The sequence below is a fragment of the Paroedura picta genome, chromosome 3 (genome assembly GCF_049243985.1).
Source record: "Paroedura picta isolate Pp20150507F chromosome 3, Ppicta_v3.0, whole genome shotgun sequence".
In the NCBI taxonomy this organism is placed as follows: Eukaryota; Metazoa; Chordata; class Lepidosauria; order Squamata; family Gekkonidae; genus Paroedura; species Paroedura picta.
The window spans coordinates 129,793,177-129,817,106 of NC_135371.1; the positions used below are offsets into that span (position 1 = coordinate 129,793,177).

The 23,930-nt window shown below is 43.2% G+C and overlaps 2 protein-coding genes across 3 annotated transcripts in view; one reads left to right on the forward strand and one right to left on the reverse strand.

The window, feature by feature from the left end:
* Positions 1 to 3,958, forward strand: part of EVPL (envoplakin) — a 47,934-nt gene extending 43,976 nt beyond the window's left edge. The window contains exon 22 of the mRNA XM_077327740.1: positions 145 to 3,958. Coding sequence (XP_077183855.1) covers positions 145 to 3,588 — 3,444 coding nt within the window. The 3' untranslated portion in view covers positions 3,589 to 3,958. The remainder of the gene's footprint in view (positions 1 to 144) is intronic.
* The window catches only part of CDK3 (cyclin dependent kinase 3), an 82,177-nt gene extending 58,897 nt beyond the window's left edge, over positions 1 to 23,280 (reverse strand). The window contains exons 1-8 of one of the 2 annotated variants that reach the window (XM_077327745.1): positions 22,787 to 23,280; positions 20,356 to 20,495; positions 19,010 to 19,087; positions 16,796 to 16,916; positions 15,323 to 15,493; positions 14,660 to 14,761; positions 7,034 to 7,237; positions 4,860 to 5,461 (exon numbers count right to left, since the gene is read on the reverse strand). In XM_077327745.1, coding sequence (XP_077183860.1) covers positions 5,363 to 5,461; positions 7,034 to 7,237; positions 14,660 to 14,761; positions 15,323 to 15,493; positions 16,796 to 16,916; positions 19,010 to 19,087; positions 20,356 to 20,495; positions 22,787 to 22,816 — 945 coding nt within the window. In that variant the 5' untranslated portion in view covers positions 22,817 to 23,280 and the 3' untranslated portion in view covers positions 4,860 to 5,362. Of the gene's footprint in view, positions 1 to 4,859; positions 5,462 to 7,033; positions 7,238 to 14,659; positions 14,762 to 15,322; positions 15,494 to 16,795; positions 16,917 to 19,009; positions 19,088 to 20,355; positions 20,496 to 22,786 lie in introns of those variants that run through there. The other variant, XM_077327746.1, reaches the window with a different exon arrangement.
* Positions 23,281 to 23,930: the final 650 nt, after the last annotated feature.

Genomic DNA, 23,930 nt, shown 5'->3' on the forward strand with positions numbered 1-23,930 from the left:
CTCCAGAGTTGTGAGTGTCCTGCATAGTGCAGGGGTTAGACTAGATGACCCAGGAGGTACCCTCCAACTCTATTATTCTATGATTCTATATTGTAAGAATTTCTCCTTCCCTTGCTAGAGCTGTTTATGTTTTTTCTTCTGCAGAAAGAAGTAAATGAGGCAGTGCATGTGATGCATGAACAAGCACAGCAGTCTGAAAACACAGCCAGGTCAATGAAAGAATCAGAAACCCTTAAATCTCAACTGGAAGAGGAAAGGAGCAAGAAAGCCAGGGCTCAGCAGGAACTAGAAGAACAGAGGAGCAAACTTCTGATGCTGAAAACTCAGCGGCCCATTGAAAGAGTAGAGGAGAAAGAAGTAATGGAGTATTACAGAGATCCCACTCTGGAAAGCAACCTGTCTAAAATATCTCAGCAAATTGAGGATGAGAATAAGCAGAGAAAGGGCCTACAGGCTGAAATTGAGATGATGAACCATAAGGTCCTTCAAATGGAGAAAAACAGGAAAGTTGTGAAAGCCCAGCTACTTACCAAAGAGGTTACTAAGATAGAGAAAGATCCAAGTCTAGATGCACAAGCAGCCCATCTCAGAGAAGAAATCAGGCATCTCAGAGAGAATTCAACTTCCTCCTTAGAACTTGAGCAACTCAGGAAAGAGCTGCACTTTCTGGAGCAAAAACAGCCAAATATTCGCGAGAAAGTGGTGGTAAAAGAGGTGGTCAAGATGGAAAAGGACCCAGAGATGCTAAAATCAATCAGGACATTACAAATGCAAATTGATGAAGACACTTTCAAGAGAAAGTCGGTGGAAGACACAATAGTTAAAATGAAAAGCAGAATTGAAGAGCTTGAAAAGCTGATTGAAACAGCAGAACCTAAAGTGATTGTAAAGGAGGTGAAGCAAGTAGAACGAGACCCAGAAGTTCTGAAGGAGTCTTCCAAGCTTCAAACTCTCATTGAAGAGGAGAGGAACAAGAACTTGATGCTAGTAAAAGAATTGACAGACCTTCAGAGCAGATACAACACCGTGGAGAGGCAAAAACCTAAGGTGGAAGTTAAAGAAAGAATAAATGAGATCTTTCGGCTTGACCCGGAAACAGAAGAGGAGATTGCACGTTTGAAAAGGGAACTCCAAGAAATTACAAAAAAAAGGAGAAGGCTTGACCCACAGGTGGAAACAATCTTATCTGAAATCAATGTTATCAGGTCTCAGAAACCTACATTGGAATTTAAAGAGGTCATCCAAGAGGTGGTGAAGATGGAAAAGAGCCCTGAGGTTCTGAGAGAAATAGATAGATTGAAACAACAGCTAAATGATCTTGTGAATACAAATGGAAGGTTCCAGGAACAACTGATCAGGATGCAGGGAGAACGGGATGAGTGGAAGAGGGAAAAATCAAAGGTTGAAACCAAGCTGGTTACTAAGGAGGTTGTCCGATATGAGAACGACCCTCTGCTAGAGAAAGAAGCTGAACGTCTCCGCCAAGAAGTACGTCTGGCATCACAAAAGAGAAGAGCAAGTGAAGATGCCATTTATGACCTACAGAATAAGTACATACTTCTGGAAAGGAGAAAGCCTGAGGAAAAAGTTGTGGTTCAAGAGGTAGTAGTTATGCAGAAAGATCCAAAGCTCCGAGATGAGCATAGCAGGCTGAGTAGGAGCCTGGATGAAGAAGTGAGCAATCGCCGACATCTGGAACGTGAAGTTCAACAGCTTCGGGCAGTAGTGGAAGAAGAGGAAAAGTTGCTTAACTTCCAAGAAGACAGAAACAAAAGGCTTGCCTTGGAAAAGGAAATGCGGCAGCTCACCTTGCAAATAAAGGAAATTGAGGAAAGTCCTACCCCAGTTCAAGAGAAAATAATCATGGAGGAAATGGTCAAGTTAGAGAAAGATCCAGTTCTTGAGCAGTCTACTACCACCCTGCGAATAGATCTGGATAAGGAGAAGGCTCAAGTATTGAACCTACAGAGGGAGTGCAAGAATTTAGAAAGCCAGATTGATGCTCTACAAAAAACTAAGTCCCAGGAAAAGACTATCTATAAGGAAGTAATTAGAGTAGAAAAAGATAGGGTATTAGAAAATGAGCGAACCCGTCTTTGGGATCTGTTGAGTAGGGAGCGAACTGCCCGACAAAATGCAGAAGAAGATATCAGGCGTCTCAAGGAAAAAATTGAGCGAGCAGAAGGCATGAAGAGGAATTGGTCTAGAGAAGAAATCGAGCTCCAGCAAACACGAAATGTGATAATGCAAGAAAAAGACAATATTGAGAATGAATTAATGGAACTGGGAAGGCAGAAGCAACAGAAAATCCTCTTCCTTAGAGAACAGACCAAGCTTTTGAGCCAGAGAACAGAGAATGATAGACAAAAAAAGATGCAGCTTGGTCAAGAGCTTTCTCTCCTTGAAACAAACATACTCAGAGAGAAAGATCAGATTTATGAAAAAGAGAGGACTATCCGTGAACTCCAGTCCAGAGTCAACAGGGAAGAACTGAACCAAGAGACCAGGATGAGAGAGACCAATCTTTCAACAAAGATCTCTATTCTGGATCCAGAGACTGGCAAGGACATATCACCCTATGAGGCCTACAAGAGAGGTATGATAGACAGAAGCCAGTACATTCATCTGCAGGAACTAGAGTGTGACTGGGAAGAAATCACAAGCCTCGGGTCAAAAGGAGATATGTCTGTCCTCCTTGACAAGAAGAGTGGCAAGCAGTACTCAATTGATGATGCCTTGCGATATAGAAGGATAACAAAGGAAGAATTCCAGCTTTATAGGGAAGGCAAACTCCCCATCTCTGAGTTTGCTCTGCTGGTAGCAGGAGAAACTAAGCAGATCTCGCCCCTGTCTATTGGTTCAATAATCTCTAAGTCTCCAGCTACATCCCCCACTTTCCAACAAAAGCAGGATTTCTTTCCTCATCCCCACATGCCTTTCTGTGATGATACTTTCCCCATTGCTGGAGTGTATGACACAACCACTGACAACAAGTACAACATCAAGTCTGCTCTTAGCAGAAAGCTGGTGGACCCAATGACAGCCCAAAAGGTTCTAGAAGCACAGGCAGCTACTGGAGGCATTGTCGATCTTATCTCACGAGATCGTTACTCTGTCCATAAAGCAATCGACAGAGGGCTGATTGATGACACTTACATGCAGAGGCTGCTGAATGCCCAGAAGGCATTCACAGGGATAGAAGATCCAGTCACCAAAAGAAGATTGTCCGTAGGAGAGGCAGTTCAGAAAGGGTGGATGACTGCAGAAAATGCTTTTCCGTATCTGCAGGTACAGTATCTGACTGGAGGGCTAATAGATCCCAAGAAAACTGGTCGTATCCCAGTGTCAGAAGCGGTCCAAACAGGCATGCTTAACAGCGATCTGGCCACAATGCTGCAAGATGAATCTAACTATGAAAAGGATCTTGTTGACCCTATCATCAAAGAAAAGATTCATTACAAGGAAGCTATGGTTCGTTGCAGGAAAGACCCTTCAAGTGGGCTTCTCCTCCTTCCGGCTGCCTCTGATGGATACCAGTTATACCAGTCAGCAAACCGTTCTCCTACCTTGCCCCGGTATAGGCATTGAGGCAAGCACTGTACTCTTCAATTTCCACATTTCCCCAGGTGCTTTAAACCAGGGGTAGTCAGTTTGATTACCCCTTAAACCCTTAACAGAGTTCATATACTGTCCACAGGAAAACAATGTGCCTAGCACATGTGGATGGATGGATGGATGGCTGCTGTGTTAGTCCTGTTTCCTCATACCAAGGCAGCAATGCATTTCAAGGAGAAGCTGGCTTTCCGAAAGGTAGAAGGGTTCTAATGCAGTATACCATAGGACAGCAATTGAATCAATAAGCTTGGGGAACCTTTACTCTATGTCTTTGTATCAAGGGACTTTGAGTTAGATTGTTGTCATGCATGCAATAAAAAAAAATTAAAGATTTAAAACTCCATTCATTCTCTTTAAAATTGGGGCACTTCAAGGCAGGAGTTGCGAGGCAATGTGTAGAAGTAAACTTGCATCCAAATCTAACTCAAGAGTAATAGGGAAGGAGATTAAAAAAAAATAGAGAGGTCCACGGGAACTCCTAATCAAAAGCTGCACATAATCTGATATTTTATGAGCAATCCAAGAAAGGACACTAGGCTTTAGAATGTGAGCATTATTTCTGTGCAGCAAGTGCAGTACCCACATTTTTATACTTTTTATCAGTGAGGGTTAGCAAACTGCTTTAGAATGACAACTAGCTGTGATAAGACACAGATCTTCAAAATAAGAAAAACGGACAGGGTTACAAGTATGCAGACAACTTTTCTATCCCTAGTTATGAGAGAATTTAAAAAATCAGCATTTTTTTTTACAAACCTCAAGGTTCACCAAGGCATATGTTTTATTTGCTTTAGTGCATAAGGAAACTTCTACAATAACATTAACAATTAATTATTAAAAATAACTTCAAACATCAATAGGAAAATGCTTACACAACTAGACTCTAGTTAGCAAAGATCAGTAAATGGGAGTTTGTTGACTGAATATTCTTTGATATTTTGTACTATGTAATTCAATTTCTCTTCTTGGCATATTGATGATCAAATTTAACATTGTGATTTAACTAAAAATTAAAACTCTAATGTTCTTTAAAAGTCCAATGCCTTCTCTAACATCAAAAATTCAGTTTCTTAATGTGCTTTGGGGCTTGTGCCATTTAGAACATTAGCTCTATCTTTAGGGGAAATGATTCCCCAAATGTGGAAGCTATTTTAATGCACCACACAAGATATAACAGCAGATTCTGAAAGAAACTCTGGTGCATTATGTTCCTGGATGACTCAAGAATATCATGGTAATAAGCCACAATATGGTACCCTGTTCACTATAAATCCTGAAGGCTGCATCAATAAAGCCTAAATTATTTAACCAACTTTTCTGTAGTATGTCAAAACAACCCACAGCTGTATAAAATATGGTTGCTGAAGGACACAGCTAAACTTTTGCTCCATTCCAACTATTCAAATAGACAGTAGCCCTAAGGCTATGCAGTCCTATAAAATGTTACTCCAGACTATCCAATTGAATTCAGTTGGTTCTAACAGAAGTAACTCCATATAGGACTGTCCTGTGAGGATCACAGTTGTCTTCTTCCATATGTCAATAACTGACAGCCCCACACTTGTGTCTCATTGTAACGAGCTATGAAATTTACAACAGCCGAAATGTATATGAACACAATATTCGTTCCAGCAAAGATTGAAGCACCAAAACTATCTATAAACGACCTCTTGCTCAGTTATTAGGAAAGGTTTAAACCAGAGGGCACTTCCTTGGTGAAGCCCAATTCAAAATTGGGCTATTTTTTCTACAGTTCTTTGGCATCTCGTGGAGCCTGCCAGAAATACCGATGAGTCAAAGCAGCTTTGGCTGAGATACGCCTGTCGGGATCATACAGTAGTAGTTGCTGCAATCAAACAGGAGAAAAGTAAGGACCCACAAATCAATGCTTTATCTCTAGCCATTCACACCATCACATGTATATTCAAATAAACATTTTATGCCATTATCTTTAATTCAAAAAGATGGCTTTTATCCATAAAAAAATCAAAATTACTAATCACAAGAATATTAATCAAGCACAATTTTAAAAACCATTAAAACAACCATACCATAAAACTGGAGTATAAGATTCCGTATAAGAAAATCTTCTAATTAATCTCATCTTCTAATCTTCTAATCAATACATAAGTACTAAAAACAGGGCAATAAAACCATAAGCACCTCAACAGCAATAAAAGAGAGAACAAAAATAATTTGTCCGGAAACTAAAGCAGCAAAAAGCAGAACTAATCAAAAACAGTATACAAAAATACTTGGAAAAATAAAAAGGTTTTGCCTTAGGGCTATCAGTACCAGATGAACGGCAGCACCAAGTGTGTTCCAGAAGAGGAGGAGGAGGAGGAGAAGAAGAAAAGTTACTTTTTATACCCTGTTTTTTTACTATCCACAGGAGTCTTAAAAGAGCTTATAATCATCTTCCCTTCCTCTCCCCACAACAGACACCCTATGAGATAGAAGAGAGCTCTTCAAGAACTGCTCTAAGAAAACTATGACTGGCCCAAGGTAACCCAGCAGGCTGCATGCGGAGGAGTGGAGAATCAAACCTGATTCTCCAGATTACAATCCCTTGCTCTTAATCCCTATACCACACTGGCTCTTCTACTACTGATAGCACTACTTAAAAGTAGCTACCTGCCTCAACTCCATAGGTGGAGACACACAAAGCAAGGCATCTGAGGAGCAATCTTAATTGATGGGCAGGTACGAGGAGGGGCATTTAAAGATAACAATTAGCACCTTGTAGGAATTAAAGTAGCACCTAGACAGATCTACTCAGAAGTAAATTCTGTTATTGGGTAGGGCTTACACTCCCATGCTGTAGCTTAAGTGTGGCAAGATGTTTTTAGAGCAAATCAGCAGCCTGGTGCTACATTTTGAACCAAATGAAGTCTACAAACAGTGAATTGTCAAAGGCTTTCATGGCTGAAGTTGTTGTGGGCTTTCTGGGCTGTGTGGCCATAGCCTGGTAGTTGTAGTCCCTGATGTTTCACCAGTAACATGATCAGAAGGAGGAGATGGCAAGATGGGAATCTGTCAGTACCAAAATGTGAGTGTGTGAACAGTTGGTGGGCATTTTTTTTACTTCTTGGTGGGGGATAATAACTCCCAGATAAGATAGGAATGTGATGCATTGCACACACGCACACACACACACACACACACAGAAGATAAAATGCCCAGCAACTATTCACACACATCCCACTTTGGCACAAAGAGATAATAAGGAAATAAGAACTGAACCTGCTTTGAGCTTCTACCAAAAGCATCAGTTGTATTACACTGTCTATAGACACAGATGAATCACAATCAGCCTTCCTCCTGAAGTGTGGATCTCAGGTTGTAATTTTTAGTTTCATCATCCTTCCCACAAGGACAAAAACAACCAAAATTAACTGTCCTGCCAGCTACTACTCACTGCCAATAAGTCTCGTCCATCTCTGTCCAACTTTGAAATTATTGTCTTCAAATCTTTCCTTGGCCATTTGGGGAAATTTCCTTTGTAATCAGGAAGCTGAGTTACTCCTGGCCACACTGATTCAGTAGGTGTGCCAAGGGTCCGGAAAATCCAAAAGAGCTGGTCAATTTCAGAATCCCCAGGAAACAAGGCCTTCCTGGTCACCTACAACAAGAAAAGTTTGTTCAGCCCTAACGATCCATACAAAATCCTCAAAACAAGAATGGATTATATTCTAAGTGACATTCATCTTTATCACAGTGTTCCTAGAGAGAGGGAAAGCTAATGTTGTAGGAAGCCTCTTTCTTTTCTTGAAGGGAGGGGGAGAGGATTGGAAAACAGCAGAGGAGGGAGAAAAAAATCCAAGACCGGCAGAAGTTGAGAGAAATTAGGGACTTCTCTTTTAAGGCAAGCTTGTCACATGGGCACCTTTGGCCAATCAGGGCATCTCTACCACAGAGGAGAGCCCAGATTCAAAACAGCCTGCTTTCTCAATCCGAATCTTAAAATATTGAGGTTTAAAAGCACTCTAAGATATCGCACAATAAAGGTAGGGTCATTCCGGATCAATCCTGCTTGTTGCAGAAGGAAAATTTAAATCGCCCCAAATCAAGACAGAAAGTACATTCTGTGTAGACAGAGCAGGGACTGAATCGACCTGGGATTGGAATAAAAGCTCTGTGCAGTTTACACCCTGGTCTCCACTACAGATACCAAGAAAAAGGCTTGGTATAACTCCAAACATTGTCTCAGATATAAAGCTAAATGATCAAGAAAGTTCCTTGAAATGTGGAGTTTGGGATATAACCCCTACTGTAGATTTCTTGTACCCAGTGATCAAGCAGGTACCCCATACAGAAATCTCGGAGCAAGGCTGTTCTCCCACACCCAACAGATAACTCTGCAGACGAACAGAGCACCAGACTAGCACCAAAGAACAATTAAGTTCCATCTGTGGAGTCCTGAGCAGTTGTTTTGTGTGCTTTTTAAAATTTAGCCAGAGGAACCCTGATTTGGATTCCATGAAGGGCAAGAGGTTTAAGCCTTCTTCCCACACTGATTCTCAGTCCTAAACAAGCTTGCAGGGCTGCTATCTGGTTGAATGAAACATCCATATTCTGTATCAAAACCTATATATTTGTCAAGAGGGGCAAACTGCAGGGTTTAACGGTAAATTTAAATGGGTTTTGGCATCTAATGTTTTTTACAGGGGGAATTCTAGCAGAGTTCTCATCAAACTATAACTCTCAGGATTCTTTAAGGTAGCCATGACCATGACAGTTTACACTGTGGCAAACGGGCTGCCAGATCAAGACTGGGAAACTGCTGGTAGTTTGGAGGTGGAGCCTCAAGAAGACTCGAACCTCAGTGAGGCATAATGACACAAGGCAAATCCACACCCGATAAACACAGTGAAATGCTTACCTTAAGAAGACACCGTATTTTTAGTGTTTTGCATGATGTCACCAACCTTCTGTGTCCATCTAGCAAACCTCAAGCAACATCCACCATTTTAAAGCACTAGTTGAGGAATCGCATAAAGTGGATTCCCCAACCTAAAAAGCATGAGCTACAGGAGAGCATGCTAAATAACTGTATGGAGGCAAAGAAGCGCTATCTCCGCCTACAATGTCCCACCCTCACACCTGCCTCATTCTCCCTTCTCCCGGGGAATATTTGTTTTTGTTTTTTTTAGAGCAACTGCCTGGAGCAACAAATAGGCATTCAATCATGCAGGCAAAGCCAAAAAGAATTTACCCCCAAAGTTGTCACACAAAGCATGCCTCTCTAAAGCACCCCCCAAAAATCAGGAACAAGATTAATTTTGTAAAGATTCCAGACTCATGATTCCATAAGGGGTGGCATTATAAAAACCACTATGCATCTATGATTAGATGCATAGGCATTTCAACAGAGATGTTTAATTTTTAAAAAAGCGGACATTGCTTTTAAAACATTGTGAAAGAGGATTGGCTGCCTGGCTTGATTGACAGGTGGGAGAGAGTCACATGTAAAGCGCATTGCACTCTTCCGTCATTTCAAGTAGTGAAAGAGCCAGAAGGTGAGGAATGGCTGGAGGAGCGATAATCTTTAGCACTACGCCATTTCATTGGCATAATGCTATTTGTTTTTATGTGCAGAAATGCCCACAAATTCCACCTTCCAAAGCAGCATGCAGGGGAACTGATCACTGTAGTCTGGAAATCAATTATCATTCCTAAGTCCCAAATGGAGATTAGCAGCCCTGTGTAGCAGAGAGTTAGGAGGAAACTGGTCCAAACCCCTAGTCAGGCCATGAATCATTGACTGGCTTCCTAGAACTCTGCTCAGCAAACATCACTTAGCAAAACCCTTCCTCCAATCTAAGGAAGTGGGTCCTTAGGCTGGAAAAAGACTCTAGTGATGATCAGTCTTATCTTATCCTTAAGGACTTGCTGTAAGGATGAAAGGGGACATTATATATGCTAGTGTTAGCAACTTAAGCACCCAGGCCTCAGAATGGGAGGGAAAGGGAGGTTGGTTCACCCTAATTCACCTCCTCCTGGCCTGCCAACCTTCTTCATACAGCCTGGGCCACTGCTACCAAATCTTTCCCAGCCTATGTTAGGAGCCCTCTTTTATACTCCTCCCTTTCCTGCCTCACACTCTCCCTTTTGGTTTCCTATTGGGTCTCTGCCCTGTTTACCTGGCCACATGGGCCCCCATTGGTTAACTTTGGGAGCCTGTCTCCCAGCCTCCCTTTCCTCCTGGTTGGTTGCACCCTTCCAGCCTTAGTGAATGCTTGGGATACGGGCAAAATCAGGGAGCTTGAGGGTCCTCCTGCCCAACTGCTACCAGAGGCTGCACACCCAGCCCCCTATTGCCACTACATCTGAGGCCCATGTCAGTTGCAGAGATCTCCCCTCTCCAGGACTCATCCAAGCTGGCAGCACAGGTGAGACCCATTGGATTGCTTTTGTATCTGTTGCCACCCACTGCAATGCCAGGACAGGCCTGGCATGTTCTGCCAGCTGTTGAAGTTGGTGTTGTCTTTCTGACCCTTGACTTTGTGGCCACCAGCTTCTGACCAGCTCCAGACATCAGGGCTTTGCTTGGTGAAGCTTTAATCTTGTGGGAGTTGGGCCCTGTCTGGATCTCCTCCTTTCTACAGCAGGAGGGTTTCTCTGACCCTGGATCTCCCCCAGGTGAGCTGGTTGATGAGGCCCCCTCAAATATCCAGGACATGTAGTTGACATTTTGATGTCCACTGCCCAGATGGTGTTGGATTGTGATGCTAAAAGGAAGGAGACAGAGACACCATCTGGGTATGTGTTGGTTGTGCTCCTTCATCCAGGCCATCCACATTAGAAGTCATAGTCCATCAAGGTAGGAGCTGTTTGTCAGGTAGTACTGTAGTGTCCCAACAGCCTATTTGACTGCTAGTGCTTCTTTTTCAAACATAGCATATTTCTGTTTTGTGGTCTACAGCTTGTGACTGGTTTACAGGATGGGGTGCTCTTGCTCCTCCCACTCTTGTGCCTAGATGGCAAAAGGAAGGGGCAGCAGAAGTACAGTTTCTATAGGACCAAGTTGTTGGAGAGTGCTGTCCAAAGAGTATTGAAGTGGATCATCATTGGCCAGTCTTTCTTTAGACAATTGGTCAGAGAGCTGGACAAGGTTGCAAAATGGAGGATGTAGAATACTGTACATCAGTGGTCCCCAACCCCCGGTCCGAAGACCGGTAGTGGTTCGTGGATCAGTCGGTACCGGTCCGCGGCTCCTCCTCGTCCTCCTCCCCAGCTGCTGCCTCAGGAGGTGCCCTGCCACTCTGCCGCCAGCTCACCTTTGGTGCTCTCCAGCAGCCGCCATGTGCAATCTTGTTGACTTTGAGATAGTTCACGCAGAATCAGATGCTGCCCCCTGACTTGAGCACTAGCAGAATACGTCACCAGGTACTTAGAGAAGATTCAATGACCCTGTGTTACAACACATCATTCACCTTCTGCTCAACCTCCTCCCATCATTTCCAGGGGATGGGGCACTATGAGACATGAGCCACCCTGCCAGGAGTAGCTCTACATATAAAGTGTAGTCAGTGTTGTCTGTCTGGGTTACCAGGAGAAGAAGCCTTGTACCTCCTCCAGCAAGCATGGTGTATCTCCTTTTTGTTCAACGACCTGGGATTGAGCTGTAGTTCCTCTGGTAACTGGCTGTCAGGGCTCCTGGGGAGGTCTCCTGGATGTTCAACAAGGTGACAAGCAAGGGAGTCCCTATGTTCCCATTCTTTGAGGACACTGACATACAGATGCTGTCACTTTCTGTGCATCAGGACATCTTGAACCCCGTATGACAAAGGCCCCAAGACCTGTTTAATTGGATATGGTCCATGCCACAGGTCACCCTTAGTTAGATCTAAGCTTTTTGATTCACCAGTACATCTCTGACCCGGAATGTCCTTTCACAGGTGTATTGGTACTAATGCTGCTTTTTGTCTTCTGTGCATTCTGCCAGACTTCCACTTGGCACAGCCACCAATCTATTTATTTGGCACCTTTCCTAGGGCTAGTGGGTCAACTGCCTCTTATTCCTTCATGAGGCCTAGGATTCTCCTCAGCATCCATCTATAAACAAACTCAAATGGGTGAACTCCACAGAAGCTTATTTCCTGCAAGGCAAATATCAAGGGGTTGATATATAGGTTCCTTGAAGATGATCATCATGGATAAACTTATGCAGCATAGCCTTGATGGTCTGATTAAGTTTTTTCACGAGGCCATCAGTCTGGGAGTGCACTGACATGAAAATCTGGTGGACCTACAGTGTCCGGCATCCCTGTCACATTAGTGCATTGTCCCTCGATTCATCAATATTTCATGAGGTAGGCCCACATGGGTGAAGTAATGACATGCAACAATAGAGCATCAGAGTAACGTATGGCATAGTCCATAAACACTAGCAAGTATTGTGCTCTGCAGTAAGGACTGTATGAAATTCATAACTATCCATTCGGAGGGTGAATGGATGATGGGCAGGGGGACAGGGGTGCATTTCCCCAACAACCTCTGGCAAACATTTCTGGACTTGTCCTAGACACTCCATGCCACTTTTTGCCAGAGAAGTGAGACAGGACCCACTGGAAGGTTTTGCAGGTCCTCTGGTGTCCCATCCAGAGGTGGTCATGTACCATACCTTCTGCCAGTACCGATCAGTAACTTTTCAGTCTTCTGTCTGCCACCGAGCATGCTCATTTTGCCCTCTCATTGCTACTGGTCCTCTCAAGACAGCAAGGAAGTTATCGTCCTCTTGTGTAGCCTGAAACTGGGGAGCTTGTTTCCAAGCATCCTGGGGGCCAGGATCTGAAGGGATCCAAAAATATTAACAGGGGGCCACACTTAGCGAAATTACCTTCTCACCTCTTTTCTATCAATGCAGCTCTGCTGATGAAAAATATAAAAGTCTGCCCCCTTTTCCCTCCTCAATACAGTCCCTGACCCACATAGACCCTGTAGCTCCTGTGGATTTTCAGAGTTTGGAAAGCACTACTGGGGAGAGAGGAATGAGAGAAAGATCCATGACCCTTATGTCCATGGGTTGTGGCATTCAACCCATTATGCCCTGTTACTCCTCTGTATTCCAAACCACCAGAATGCTGAAGTATTTCATAGCTCATGACAGAGCTATAGTCTTAATGACATAGCCATCATAGAATGGGTGATGTCAGTTATCTCAGGAAATATAATCCAGAAGAGAAGAATGAGGGTTTTTCTCCCTCTGGAATTCTTTGCAGTGAAGGAAAGAGAATAACAGACAACCAGTGTGGCATTCTGGTTGGTTTTTGTTTAATTGAGCTCATCCATTGCTGTGGCTTATCTTTAAACCGCTCCTGCAGAGCGGAAGGAATAAAGGAGTAAGGGCAAGTAGGGAGGAGTTAGGGCAGGCCCTGTCTGGGATAAAAACTCGGAGGCTCTTCCCGGGGCCGGGAGAAGCCCACAAGTCTCGGCCGGATGGGGGGGGCAGGGCTGTGGGAGTCACAGGCACCCTTCTGCCGGCCCCGGGAGCAGCCTCGCCACACCGAGGCTGCTCCCAGGGCCGGCACAAGTCTCCGGGTAGCTGCCGGGGGGGCGGGGGGGGGGGCTCCAGCCTTCTGCCAGCCCCGGGAGCGGCCTTGCTGCGACGAGGCTACTCCCAGGGCGGGTAGAAGCTTCTGCGTCGCTGCCGGGGGGTGGGGGGGCACCAGCCTTCTGCTGGCCCCAGGAGTGGCCTCGCCGGGCCGAGGCCGCTCCTGGGGCCAGCAGAAGCCTCCAGGACGCTGCCAGGGGGGGCACCGCAAGCTTCCTGCCCGCCCCGGGAGTGCACTCGGCGTAGCCAGACTGCTCCAAGAGACGGCAGAAGCCTCCGGGGCGCTGCTGGGGGGTGGGGGTGGGGGTGGCTCCCGCCCTTCTGCCGGGGCCAGCAGAAGGCTCTGAGATGCTGCTGGGGGGTGGGGGTCATCGCCAGCCTTCTGCCGTCCCCAGGAGCAGCCTCGCTACCTCACAGATGCGTCGGCCACCAAAACGCCCCCCCCGTCGCGGCCAGGTGGCCCCGCCACCCCATTCCCCAGGAAGCCTTCGCCCTGCAAAGGCTTCCCCGGGGACGGGGGTCCTAGCACCCATTTTATTCCTTATTAAAATGGGCTTTAATTCTAGTGTTTATATAAAGTATTTGTAAAGCATCAAGGGAAAGAATCACTCAGGATAGTGTGCAGTGAGCTCTCATGTCTATTGGTTCTATAGCTGTAATTGGGATTCATTAGACAGCATGTCCCATAGTCTCCTCTTGCTCCTCATTCGACAACTATGCTTTGCTCCACTAATAACATACCAGTTTGATGTTCTAAACATTTTTGTTCCAGCATTTTTAGGAAAGGAATGTAAGGATTTTTAAATATGAGCAAGGATATAGACAAGATGAAATAATCAAATTCATTACCTTTGCATTTTTCAATCTAGTTAGGAATATTCAGATACAAAAGCTGTCTTCATTCTGCCCTTTCTTTTATGCATCAGCAACCCCTAGTGGTTGTTACTGTGTTATTTCTCATATCAAAATGCTTTTTAAAACATTCTTTTTGTACACTGGCAAGGTATAGTGTATGAGGAAGCAACATGGTACATCCAGTTTTTTGTTCACTCATGAATAGAGGAGTCTGAAGAAGATGGTAGCAGATAACACAACCTATGACCCTTCAGTCATTGTAAACATTTTACAAGTGTCCTGGGAGCCAGTATGGTATAGTAGTTGAGAAACCCCTGAAACATTTCTCAGGCTTTTGTCTGATGCATTCTGTATCTCTGCTGGTTCTTTCTCCAAAAACTAAATATTGATTGTGGGGGTCTGTTGGTGGCTTGCAAAACAAATAATGTTTTCCAGTATTTTGTCAAGGAAATCTGAATCTGATAACACGCTGGGGGTGGGGGAGGATTTAGCTGCTTTTTCAGCTGTAGCCCTTAAACTGTTTTGTAAAGGGAAAGGAAGTTTATGATTACAAAAAAGATACACACAACAGAATTTTCATGAAAAATAAAGGTCTGTGCCCTTTAATTTTGGAAACAAAATGAAGAATATTACCATTTCTGCAAATATGCAGCCGATACTCCAGATATCCACAGCTGTTGAGTAGTATTTACAACCGAGCAAGATTTCAGGAGCACGATACCATAAGGTGACAACCTGGAAGGAGCCACAGGGAAAGTATGAGTGCAATTTATATTTAATAGACCTGTAGCATCTTCCTTGCCCAGTGCAGCTTCCCTTACAGCACAGGTACTCATTGGGTATGCTAGCCTCTAGGGCCAAAAGCACAAAAGTTGTTTTGCAAGGCATTAATCTCCAGATAAGGTAAACCTTGATGTTTCAAGGCAGAGAAGCGACACAGGAGTCTATAGACTAAAGCGGAGGAATTATATTTAGTGTTAAAATAAATTTGCTAGTTTAAAATGCCATGGGAATTTGTTTCTTTAAAGATATAAGCAGCACACTCTAGATTAAAATTGACCACACCTGTTTTTATTAAAGGCTGGATATTTTCCCCCTTCCTGACCAACATGGCTACTAAATCCACATTCTGAGCAACTCCTGCATCTATTGCAAAGGCATGACAATTCTACCCGGCAGAACCTCTCCTGTACGGTATTATGTTGCTGTAATTTTGATACGAGTGCATAGAATCCCTGACTGAGCAACTTTCTCATCTACCTACAGCACTGAGACAGAGAATATGAGAAATTTTACCTCATGAGTATAAGTACGTAACGGAACACCAAAGGCTCTAGCTAAGCCAAAATCTGCAAGTTTGATGGCCCCCATTTCATTGATAAGCAAATTCTGAGGCTTCAGGTCTCTGTGTATAACTCTGTGGGAGTGACAGAAACCTACTCCTTGTAGCAGTTGGTAAAGATAGCTCTAGAATGAAAGATTTCAGAGAACAGGCATGAAGAAACCATAGGAGACCGGACATATAATTCATCATCCCAAATTCAGGTCACTTGCATTCCTAACGTTTGGGAGCGAGGCCAGGCCTTGCTTTGGATTCAATCTGCGTTTTGATTAATTGAAAATAGAGGAGCCTTCAACTACCCAAAAAGGCTTCTGTATGGGACCCACACAAACAAAAGTCAAGTGTCAAAGAGGATATTTCACCGATGGGACTTGAGAGAGACTGACTGAAAAATGAGGCTCAGTCTAAGCATAAGCATTCTGCTTCTTGTATATTGGTTATATTTAGGGAAGGCAGCTTTTTTCTGACATGGTTCTTTAACAACAGCATCAAATCTAGCAGCTGAGATTTGCCAGCCTTGGCCTTCGACTGAATATAGTTAGTCATGCATATTTAAAGGGGTTTCCAACACTGTCACTTAGGAAGAAAATACAAAATTCCTTATCTTTTAGCAATTTAATTTGGACAAATGGCACGAGAGAGTAACTTAATACTTTTCTTGCCAGATGCTTATTGGTTCCAATTCATCTTTGTGCTGCTTCTCCCTCTACAGCAGTGGTCCCCAACCCCTGGTCCGAAGACCGGGACTGGTCCATAGATCAGTTGGTACCGGGCCACGGCTCCTCCTCATTCTCCCCAGCTGCTGCCTCAGGGGTTGCCCTGCCACTCTGACGCCGGCTCACCTTTGGTGCTCTGCAGCAGCTGTCATGGCTGGGGCTCCCCCTTGACATGGCACTGCGCAGCTGCTGCTGGCATCACCCCCCAGCAGACGGCGGGAAGTCAGGGGCACCAGGGGGAAAGCAAGTGGAGTAGGGGCCTTGGCGGCAGCAGCAACATCCCTCAGCAAAAGACTACCCCCCCCCCCCCGGGCCTCAGTAAAATTGTCAAGCATTGACCAGTCCCCGGTAATAAAAAGGTTGGGGATCACTGCTCTACAGGATTCAAAACTGGAGTTCATTATTGAAAACATATGTTTGGAACCTCAGTGGGGATAAGCAACTAGGAGGGGACAGGATTTGGGCAGCATACCTAAGAATACTTTCCTAGAAGAAAGCCCTGTTGAATAAAACGGGACTTCCTTCTCAATAGGCCTGCTCATGATTTCCCCTGCCCTTTGTGCAGTCCCAACTGCCCATTACAAAGCAATAGCTGTAAGGTTTTTATTTCATATGATAAACCTTAATTCAGGGCAGGTAGTTTGTACATAGGTCTTACAGAAGAAAATAGAGCATTAACACTTCAGGAGATGCGCAAAGGAAAAATTATACCTTGACTAAACTTAAGGGCAAATCTCCTGTATGGGATGAGTCCATGTACTTTTTAAGGTCCTGATTCAGGTATTCAAAAACCAGATAGAGCTTCTTATGACTGTGGACCACATCAAGAAGTCTGGAATCAGAATAAAATTCAGTAACTAAGTAACTGAGTTCAGAGAAAAAACAAAACAAAAACCAGTGTCACTACACAAATGAGACCACCACAACTGTTTAAGAGAAAGGGCCTTCCTAGCACAAGCTGCTTACATATGGAAGCTTTCCTCCACTGTGGCTTCCAAACTGGAAAGTTTTGTTTTTGAGCAGATACACAACATTGTACTCTGTTCATCCTTTCTGTGTCCTCATGATGCTGTTTCCCGAATCTGCTTTGCTCCAATCTTTTTTGGAAGAGATGCACTCCAAAGGTGCTCTCATGATGCCTGGACAAGAAGGCATACATATTCAAAGCTTTTCCTCGTATCAGCACCATTTTCCTGCTGTCGACTCCTTGTGACTGCCAGTTTCTCTGCCATGTCATGGCAGGGTATTTAAAAGAATCCAGTAATTGCTCTAATGCAATTCCAAAAGACCTCTAGTTGGCACAGCAGAGGGAGAAATGCAAGTAAAACAGGATTTGCAAGGGGCTGATGGTGGAAAGCATGTAGAAAACTTGCATGTGGTAGGTCTGTTGCTAATGCACATGTTTCTGCATTCACAGCAGCAATGAAAGGAAAATTGTTAAGTAGCACTTAAAACCATTCAAGCACTTTTGCTTCAGTGAAAAGGACTACACTTCAAACTTCTTACAATTTCACTTCTGGGATGGATGTTCCGGTCAGTCTTCTAGTCCTGTTTACCAATCTATGGACTCACTTGTTGGCTGACTTTGTTGGATCTGCTCCTGTAGCTCTGGGGAAATCTCCCAGATTCTCATAACCAAATTTCATGTTACATCAGAATTCCATGATCTAAACATCACCATGTAATTTAATGCTAAAAAGCTGTCAAAGAGGGGGAGGGGAGTAGAAGGGACTCCTAACATTGATTGGAGCCATAGTACTAGAGAAAATACCACACACACACACACACATAGGTCCATTCTGCACAACTTAAATGTAGCTGAAGTCTTACCTTTTATAAACGCTATGTTCCGCATGACGTCATAAACAAACCGCAAAACTTCTGCTGAACTCCAGCAACAATCGGAATTTTATAGCACTTAGGGGGAAATCCAGAAAAGTGGATTGCCCCTGAAAAAAACGCTACACTTCTGAGCACAAGCTGCAACACATCAGCGAAAGACATGTGCGTTCTCAAAATAACGGTAGAAAGAACGTCCCTCCCTAGCTCTCGCCCCTGAGCTTCCAGAGAAGCAATCGACATTTTTTCCCCTTAAACAGGTGAAAGCAACGAATAAGCAAGGCTTCTCCAGCTGAAGTCCCTCCACAAGCAATTCAGAAGTGCTTAACAGTAAAACAAAGCTCCCTTCTGCAATTGTCTTTAAAGTTCCCGAGCACAAAACAGCCCCCTGTTCGACACTGCCCGTAATTTCGGCCAGAAATTGCACCCATGGGGGAGGGGGGGATATATATTTTTTACTTGAATAGCATGTAAACAATTAAGCGCCAGCTCCTACGCCAGCAAAAAAGGTCTTGAGATAGCGAATGAACAAATACACCAGTTGCTACTGGTGTTTTGGGGTTTTTAAAGGGAAAGGGGCTTTTCAGGAGCACAAGCACAACAGTTCATTGGCTGTTCTGTTTGATTGACGGCCAGGGGCAGAAAGAAGCACGGAAAAATATTGCCTCCTTTATTGCGATTCTGGCTTCTGGAAACCTGTGGGGAATGAATAGACCACTACTGGGATTTTCCAAAAGGACTGAAGGTGTGCAGAATGATGAAATTCCACTATTAAATATAGCGTTTCTTCATACTGCAAACATTTAGCAACATTGGTCATTGTGCGGAATGGCCCATAGTTTCTCCAATCAAAAACTGACCTCCTGCTAGGATATTGTAGATCTCATTAGAGAAAAAAGATGCAATAAAGATAATTGTCTGTTTTCCTTATCAGGGATTAAAGCAGCCCAGCTGGCTAAATATAAGGCAATTAGCACAGGGCCTCCATCCATGCTTGCATTAATTATGAGATGCTTAGAGTTACATACATCACATTCATACTGCTAGAACCGAACACAGTTACTAAAGTACTGAAATGTTTTTTACCTCACTATGTTTGGATGTTTCAATTCCTTCAGGAGAGAGATTTCTCTAATTGCTGTACTGGGAACACCTTCTGTCTCCCTGTGGGAAAAGGGAATTTGACATCAAGCAGTCCCCTTCTTTCCACTGAAAGCTTTTCTAGGCAGTGTATACAGGGAACTACAGTAGTATATAGGGTACATCCTTCTCATCAAGCGTTGACAGGTTCCGGAAATGGCTGACGCAGATGTTTGCGTAGATAACATTGTCTTATTGTAGCTTGTGTGTTTGTCTAGCAAGTGTATTTTGATGTGATTAGCAGATAAGGTATGAGTTACATTTTTTTCCTATTGTGGGGGATATCAGCAGATTCACGGGGTAGAATATAGGAATTTTGACTGCACTCTTAAAACTGATAAATTAAAAACAAACAAACAAAACAGGGGAGTCTCCCAGCAGAATCACTTAGCTCAAGAAGTGACCAGAATGTCCATGGTTGGCACTTAAGCATTGGCTGAAGTTTTTTATTCTTATTAATTTCAAAAGTATACTGTACCAGGCCTCTGCTGCTGATACACAAATCTGTGTCAGCCATTTCCAGAACCTGTCAACACTTGATGAGAAGAAGGGTGTACCCTATATATTACTAACTACAAATAAATGTCTTCTTGGGATATAGAGTAACTGAACCAAATCCCAATCTCTCTCTCTCTCAACTACTAAATGATGAAGTACTGAAGTGATGCTATTCAATCAATTACATAGTTTGGTATGATGGGAACTATGCAAGGAGTTAGTAAACATTCCATATGAATGGGTTCATTGCACATTGCATTGTTACAAAGCTTGGCATTCTCAGGACATGGTTTGAAAGCTTATGATGCAGCAATCTTGCTGAAGCTGAGCAAGCCAAGGTCAAGTCAGCTCCTGCATCAGAGATCATCAGGGAACCCCATATATGCAGTCTTAAAATTCAGCTAAGAAAAGCAGGATATAAATATAATAAATGAATCCTATAAAACAAATAAATAAGTCTTATGGTAGAAACGTGGTTGTGTGTATCAGCCAGTCTCAATTCCAAAGGTTTTTATAATTATAATGATAAAAATATTTTATGGTTAGAGCTAAACATTGTTAGGCTCTGAACATTATCAAAGTGAACTCTATCCATAGTTTTCTGGCAATGGTCAAAGATCCTTGTTTTTATACATGCTACAGACAGTTCCAAATACTTCCCTGGACCCAAACATGCTACAGGAAGAGCTAGCAAGTTTCTTATGCATGTTGCTTGAGAACCATTGCATTAACCTCCAGAATACTGGATTCAGAGGACAGTTAGTGAAGCAGAAGCATAGAGTTCAGGTACTTACGAATCTAGACGGATCTTCTTCAGAGCAACTAGCTGGCCGGTCTGCTTATTCCTGGCCTTATACACTACTCCATAGGTACCCTCTCCAATCTTCTCCACCTTCTGGAATACATCCTGGAACATGTCCATTCTTCTTTGTTTCTATAACATTTCCCTTGACTTTTAGTAAAAGTTTTATTTTGCCACCTCGGTACATCACAGCATGGCATCCTAGCAGTCCTCCCTTCCCACTTGCATAAATATGACTGAAATCTGCTTTATATGTTTCATACCACCTTTCTGCCACAATGGGGCATTCAATGCAACCTTCAGTATATAAACAATATTAAAACACACTTAATGTTAAAAGACAGCAGGGTGGAAGTTCCATAGTCAAGCTGCAACTACAGAAAAGGCTGTTTCCATTATCAACCACCTAGTTTCTGAAAGTAGGAGCAACTGAGACTCATACAAGCTCATACAGAGGAAGAAAGTCACAGTACAGTAAAACTATCCACTTCGAGTGCCTTAATTCATAATATCTGGGTACAGTTCAATGTATTAGTTTTCATCCCTATTTTTACTGACTTCAGCCCCCTTTACAGACCATCCAGTGTTTCACTTCCTGGACTAGATGAAAAGATAAAATAGGGTGTCACCTCTGCATAGATGACCTCACCTCAAACCTCCAGATTGCCTCTCCCAGAGATTTAATATAAGTGTTAAATAATATGGCTGACAAAATAGTGTTTTGGTAATGCTGTAGTACAAATGCCACAGTATTAATCACCACCTTCTATAATTGACCTGCTAGATGGCTTTAGAACCAGTACAGTGAAGTGCTTCCAATCCTCAGTTCTGATAGGCTGTCCAAAAGCTAACAATTCCAAATAATACTGAACACCACTAAGAGTTTCAAAAGAATCAACACAGCTGAACTCCTCTGGTCTATCTTCAATGGCAAGTTATCCAATGTGATGAACAAGACAGTTTCACTCTCAAAATCAGCTATATTAAATGGACTGGAGTAATCAGAATCCCCCAGGAAAATTTCAGCCCAGACAACTGACATCAACTCAAGCACCTTCCCCCCCAAAAGGGATATTAGTGATCAGATGACAGAAATACATTTGGGGTCTAGGGAGGATTTTTTAGGAGTGGTCTCACAGTCACCTTCTTCAAAGCATTAAGGACTATTCTCTCTCTCTCTCTCTCTCTCTCTCTCTCTCTCTCTCTCTCTCTCTCTCTCTCTCTCTCTCTCTGAATTCATAACCACCCAGATTCAATGAGTCATTCTTCCTTGGCTAGTGTTTATCAGCTAAGACAGGTAGATGTCAAGCATATAACAATAGACATGTTGGCCCCACATTTCCAACCCTCTCACACATCTCCAAGGCAAACAAGGTACAGATGAAAAGTCCTACATTTGTACTATACTGCAATTACTCCTCTTTCATTTAAACCCCATAAGTAAATTAAAGGTAATCATAATTACAAAATGAATAGTTAATGCTAACCCGCTCTGGCACCAGAAACTCAGTAACCTGTGCCCACATAATGGATAGAGGTTAGCTTTTCGGGTAATCTTCCCTTCCTCCCAAAAACTAATGCAGCATTTTAATTTCACAACGTGTTGGTGAAGCTGACAGTGACTTGCCAAAGCCATCCAAAGAGTTTCGTAGCTAAGCAGGATTTGACCATGGACATTCCAAAGCCAAACTTTAACCACTGCACAACACTGGCTGAGTTACTGTAGTTTTTTCTTCTTCTCATTTTGGAAATTATACACAGATTTCATACTAATACAGACAAATCCACTACTGATACAAAGTCAGCCTAGTCATTAGCAGTTCTCTATGGTATATAACTGGCAATGAAAGGATTAATATTTCCAAATAGGCAAACGTTTTATGTCTATTATTTTTTCAAAGTATAATGTGGAAAACCTAACCAAAACACATATTTTAAACTGATGCAGCCTCTTTCTCCTCACAGAAGGGGCTCTTTCCAGAGAAACCAGCAGGGAAGACTTGCATGATCAACAAATGTTCACACAACAAAATATGTGTGTACACAAATGTCCTGTGTAATGACCCACACTATATCTCAACAACAAAACTGCTTTCAATGTACAACAACTGAGGCAGAAGTAAGGGAAATTCTGGGGATGCCTCAACAATTTATATATATGTGTGTGGTATTTATTTGCAGTTGTTAATGTACATTTGGGAATGTTCTGAAGGGCTATCCTTTATCTTATGTTGGTTTGTGGGATTCATGGAATTTAAATGGGGACTTATTGAAAGCTGTGTGATTTGAGAAGGCCTGTTTGGCCCCAAAAGCCCAACCAATATTATAACCACCATACTAGCTTTCCCAGGTGATTCAGAAGATAATGAACTGGCTAATTAAGAGTTAAAATTAATGCCCAAGTCCCTTGCAAGACTTCCCACCTGTTGATCAAGGCTTCCATTTGCCTCCATGTTGTCCTTCCTGCTGAACTACAGGGACTCTAAAGGGTCAAAATTCACCTCACAACAAATCTCTTCTGCCACTAGAGGGAGACCTAAAAAGAGACATTGTTATTAAATTTGTTCTGCTGCTTCAGATCAATATGGCTACCCAATTGAATCTATTGTTGATATACTACTGAAAATATTGTGGTTGTTGTTAGGTGCAAAGTCATGTCCGACCCATCGTGACCCCATGGACAATGATTCTCCAGGCCTTCCTGTCCTCTACCATTCCCCGGAGTCCATTTAAGTTTGCACCTACTGCTTCAGTGACTCCATCCAGCCACCTCATTCTCTATCGTCCCCTTCTTCTTTTGCTCTCGATCGCTCCCAGCATTAGGCTCTTCTCCAGGGAGTCCTTCCTTCTCATGAGGTGGCCAAAGTATTTGAGTTTCATCTTCAGGATCTGGCCTTCTAAAGAGCAGTCAGGGCTGATCTCATCTAGGACTGACCGGTTTGTTTGCCTTGCAGTCCAAGGGACTCGCAAGAGTCTTCTCCAGCACCAGAGTTCAAAAGCATCAATTCTTTGATGTTTGGCCTTCCTTATGGTCCAACTTTCGCAGCCATACATTGCAACTGGGAATACCATAGCCTTGACTAAACACACTTTTGTTGGCAGGGTGATATCTCTGCTTTTTAGGATGCTGTCTAGATTTGCCATAGCTTTCCTCCCCAAGAGCAAGCGTCTTTTAATTTCTTTGCTGCAGTCCCCATCTGCAGTGATCTTGGAGCTCAGGAAAATAAAATCTGTCACTATCTCCATTTCTTCCCCATCTATTTGCCAGAAATTGAGAGGGCCGGATGCCATGATCTTTGTTTTCTTGATGTTGAGTTTCAAGCCAACTTTTGCACTCTCCTCATTCACCCGCATCAACAGGCTCTTTAGTTCCTCTTCACTTTCTGCCATTAGAGTGGTATCATCTGCATATCTGAGGTTGCTGATATTTCTCCCTGCAATCTTGATCCCAATTTGTGACTCTTCTAATCCCGCCTTTCTCATAATGTGCTCCGCATACAAGTTAAATAGGCAAGGTGACAGTATACAGCCTTGACGAACTCCTTTCTCAATTTTGAACCAATCAGT